Below are 5,093 nucleotides of genomic sequence, written 5' to 3' on the forward strand. Positions count from 1 at the left end.
GGTATCGGGGGCTGAATTAAATTGCTTTTTTCAGATGTTTTATTTGCAAACCACTGTATTGTTGTATTTTAAAAGATAAGAAAACATTTTTAATAGTAATAATGATCACTTTCACCTGCAGACCCTCCAACCGTCACCATTGAGGGTTACGACAACAACTGGTACGTCGGTCGCTCTGACGCTGTGCTGTTCTGCCAGGCCAAAGCCAACCCTGAACCCACCACCATCACCTGGACCACGTAAGGAACACAATCTGCACTCCACAGCTGCCTTCTTTAAACTAAAACCTTAACTTTGATGTTATTGTAACGAAGATCAAGCTAAAAATTCAGGAGAAGGATGATGCCTCTGCTATTAATCCCTTTTCCTCCATCTTTTTCTTGTTCTTTCTAGGGCTTCTGGTTCCTTGCCAGAGACGGTGGTGGTGGAGGACAACAAGCTGATGGTGAGGAAGGTGGATGACGCCGTCAACACCACCTTCACCTGCGAAGTGAAGAACAAACATGGCGCCAGCAGACAAACCCTCACCACTTTCGTCATCGGTGAGTCAGAATGAAACACACACAAAGAGGCCATTAAGTCCATGCAGTTTGTTTGGCATACATTACTGGTGATAGATGAATGCACAACCAGTCCACAACCCTCTGCAACCACATACACACACCTGCACACGTGCATGCAACTGGAAGCGGTCACTTGCTGGGATCAGAGCTGATCTGACAGCTGTGGGGCTGCAGATCTCACAGTGTTCTGGTCCACTGTCAGCGGGGTCTGCTGGAAGCTTTTGATGGGTTATTTCCCCACAGCAGGGCCAAATTGCACGATAAGGGCCCATGTTTATAACTTCAAAACCAAACCAATCTGCTAAAGTTAAAAGTTTATACAGAATTACTGGGAGCGGGACTCTGCAGCCCTGCTGGAGGGGAATGAAACGTGAAGCGTTAATGGATGAGGCCCTTATCGGACTGCCTTGGCTCTGCCGCGGTGTTGGGTTTGTTTCAGGATTTCAACATTTTTCCAAAGGGTTCAGGTTGGTGTGAGCCAGTTTGCAGAGGTTTGCTTCTCTTTCCTTTTTTTTTTCACCCCTCCCTCCTTCTCTTCAACAACAAATACCTACACTAACACTCTCCTAATGTTTCTCATCTCTTCCTTGCTTCTCTGTTAAATGATTTGCCTGAAAGCCGGGTTGATTTGTCTCCTGGGTTTGGCTGTTGGTTTGTCGATCGGTACAACTTTCTTTTTACAAACTGATCTAAAACATAAAACTGCAGACACAAATCCACCAACTGATGTTTTCAATGCATGTCAGAGACAAAGGCAACAAAATCTGTTTTGCTTTTAGCTTCAATGTGTTTCTAGGGTTGCTTTTAACACCAGCTCCTTGATTGATGAAAATCCTTTTTTTTGTTAGAGGAATTAGATGGATCATCACTATATTGAGCTTTACAACAAGAAACGATTAAAAGAAACATATTCTCTTTAGCAAAATGACAGCAAGAAGGCTACATTTAGAAAATCCGTGGGAAATCTGAGCCGCAGATTTGAATTGTTCTGCAGGAAACAATGATCCTTTCAGCAAGGCGGTGTGCTGGATGTGTGGGAGGTTTGGAAAGTGGCTTAGTCGCTCCTGTTCTTGCTGGAAGCGTAGCATTGTGTCCAACTCAGAGTATCAAGGAGTCAATGCTTTCCTCTTCGAGCACAAAGAACACCGAGCTCTCCGAAATCCCTTCCAGACACGCGTAAAACCCCCACTCAGTCCATACACAGATCCTCCCAACACTTTTAGGAACTCACAGAAACATTTTCCATCTTTTTTGTATCTGAGATCAAGACAGAGATTTGGGATTGATCCCCCTCTGTGCTGAATGCGTCCTCTGTGTTTCATGGCTTGCTTGTGTTGCAGCACGTTGAGGGGTTTAGAGTGAACCCTGTTAAAGAAGGTGAGAACGGCAGGCGGTGGGCCGAATGAAGGCTTTAAAAACATGCTGAAAGGAACGGGTCTCGTCAGAATAACTCGGTTTCCAACGAAGCCAACACTGTGACATGTGTCTGTATATACGAGATTTAATTTGGCAGACTAATTAATAAACTGCCTTTTCTTTGTGTCATTCTTTGAGACAACCGCACTATGCTTAATCACAAGTAATTAAATGAATTAATGGATCATACCAGCTCATTACAGCCACCTAGAGAGAGCGAAAAAACACGTAGTTATTAAAGTCAGACATAAAAATAAAGGATTGGTTTATTTAGCAACAGAAAAATTAGATATTATCCCTCTATAGGTGGTTATAACAGCTTAGTTACTGGAATAAATAGTCCCAGTCAGCAGGGTAAAGCAAAATATGCTGTTTTTCTGTCTATAAATGTTTGGTTTTTCCATGCATGAGAAACAGCACTCCTATAAGTCATGGTTATGATCTGTGGTGGAAGAAAAATATGTTAACAGCCAGGGGATATCCTCCTCCTTTGGTGTGTGATGCACCACTGACAGCTCCCTTCAGCAGGTGGGAGGGAGTGTGTTTTTCTCTGCACCACGTTTGGGGAAAACTCTTCACTGTCGCCTTATTTGAAGTCGTTTAACAACAACGTTCTAACACAGCACTTGGTAGCACTTCATAACGACTATTAAATGATTAATAAACCGGTTATTAATCAAGCTCCATCGTTTCCAGATAGCCGCGCTATACAGTAGCTCTTAATTGCATCGAAAGAGATAAAATAATGAATCACAGCAGCTCATTAAAGTAGCTTAGAGGCTATAAAGAGCTTTGATTATTGCTGTCTAATGTGAGCGAATATTGATTTTTTTTTTTTTTTTCTGTAATAGCTAAGAGATTTTAACCACGTGTGGATATTGTGTCTCTGTTAGTGTAACTCTTCAGTTTGGTTTATGGAATAAGACGAGGTTCAGCACTCTGGAAATGCATCATCGACGTAAACCGGATACAAGGGTTGGAGACATGTATGAGAATAATATTCTTTATATTTTTTATCTTGTCTTTTGTCTTTTTTATTGATTTCACTCAAATAATCAGTTTTTAGTTTGCTCCTGGTGTTTAATATGCCAATTTGAAGAAGGTATAGCCAATGCTGCAGGTGTATTTGTCATGAAACGCAGACAGATGGACCCAGTATTCAAGGAGAGACAGTCAGTAGGCAAGTTCAAAACGACACTGCAGGCGGGGGGGGCGAGGCACCGCCCAATCTCAGACACTCTAGGGGGAGAAACACAGGTAAGTGACCATGATCATCTGACTGAAGATGATGTTCTCAGTGAGTCACTTACCTGGTTTAACAGTCCAGACCAAGAATGTCCCAAAGCTGCAGTTCCAGAGGTCATGCTGGAAGCCGGTCCTGGTCAGGGATTCAGAACAGACAGAAACAGACGGGAACAGGCAGGATCCAGATCAGGCAGGAGCAGAAACAGGTGGCAGGATCCAGACTTCCAGGCATCCACAGGCTCCCAGGAGGGTTCAGAGTCTGACTGGGACCAGAAGCATGACCAGGTGGTCACGCACAGGAGCAGACAGGATCAGGTGCAGACAGGCAGGCTCAGTGGAAGAGGGTAGCCAAGACAGGACGTAGGAACCGGAACTTGAAGCAGGACTTTAAACTGGTCTCCTCCCTGGAGCCAGGCTTACTTTGATAAAAACTGAACCTCCCCCCATAATGAGCCAAAACCCCAGAGGACTCAGCAGGGAAGGAAGAGTGGACGATCAGGAGACGAGACAAACACAAAAACCCTCTTTCCACTGGCTGCTAGGATCCAGGACATGAACCATCAAATCAAACTGAACAGACAGACTAACAAAAAGACAAGCAATGATCTGGCCCTGAATGCTCAGGCTGAACTGAATATAAACCAGAGGAAACAGGTGAGAGGAATAAATTATAACTGAGGCAGGGAGGGAAAACGACAGGTGAGAGGAATGACTAATTAGGGAGGAGCAAACAGGCCAGATCATGACAGTATTTGTATCTACATGAATTATAACAACTCACTGGGTCAAAGTAATCATGTGCTTTTGAGCACTATTTCTGTTAGGGATTAAATAATTAATTTGATATTGCTAATCAACTAATTTTGTTGCCAAATAATCATTTACTGGAGTACACAGACTCTCAGACATGCAATGTGCTGTTGGAACAAGCCAATTCCATCAGCAATTGGGGCCAAAAACTGAAAATTTAACATTTAAGATGTTAAAAACGTATTTGTCTGGAAGTAACCTTCATTTAAAACACAAGTGGCATATTTTTTGTTGCATATTTTAGCCTTTATCTATGCATTTAAAATGTGCAATACATGTTTGTTTGGTAACTAATACGTTTGAGTGTCAGTGGGCATTTTCACTGTACTGGTCCAGGCATCATATTCCTTTCATTTTTTACATCGGTTCAGGAAAGGTCCAAACTCTCCAGATGGTCAGTCTGCCGCTCGTAGTGAGTCACAGTCAGAATGCATCATTTGCTTCACCTTTTTAAAGGTTTGGCAGCATAAGGCGGGATGAATCATTCAGTATCACATGACTGAGTAATTAAAACACACACCAGCAGTTAAATCAACAGTTAAACCAATAAATGCTCAAAAGGAGCATGTTGTGGGGGATGCTTGCATATGTAGTGGCCTTTTGACCCTTTACAAAGTCTGTGGTGCAATGTTTCTTTACAATATATTTCCCTGAAGACTCACTAAGCAGTAATCTGGGAGCTGGGATCAAACACTTTGGTAATTTCTCTTTATATATTAAACAACTATTCAGATGTTTATGTTGATTAATTCTGAGTTATGTTCCATTTGGCTCAGCTAACAAGACTATCAAAGAATTTGTCTGAAGGCATTTTACTATCATAACAAAGAATTTATATCTAATTTCATGTTGGTGAAGATTCTCAGTCATCCAGGTCTGGACTTTGTTTCCAAGTTTTTAAGATGTCATGAGGTCTTCTGTTCCCCTGTAAGAGCCAAACAATTCCGTCTAACGACCCCCCTTTCAGAGACATAGGCAGGTATTGGGGATTACAGGCTAACCTCTTACACCCTAAGGGGGTATAAATAAATTTCTGCCTGACAAAAACACACAAAAGTA

General features: G+C 42.3%; 1 protein-coding gene across 3 annotated transcripts in view; it reads left to right on the plus strand.

Annotated features, from left to right (window-relative positions):
- Positions 1-5,093, plus strand: part of LOC107086737 (nectin-2-like) — a 579,618-nt gene that overhangs the window by 296,971 nt on the left and 277,554 nt on the right. For all 3 annotated transcript variants that reach the window (XM_015377865.1, XM_015377866.1, XM_015377867.1), the window contains exons 5-6: positions 122-239; positions 394-542. In XM_015377865.1, the coding sequence (XP_015233351.1) occupies positions 122-239; positions 394-542 (267 nt within the window). The remainder of the gene's footprint in view (positions 1-121; positions 240-393; positions 543-5,093) is intronic.

Source organism: Cyprinodon variegatus, unplaced genomic scaffold, assembly GCF_000732505.1.
Source record: "Cyprinodon variegatus isolate N-32 unplaced genomic scaffold, C_variegatus-1.0 Scaffold160, whole genome shotgun sequence".
Classification (NCBI taxonomy): Eukaryota; Metazoa; Chordata; class Actinopteri; order Cyprinodontiformes; family Cyprinodontidae; genus Cyprinodon; species Cyprinodon variegatus.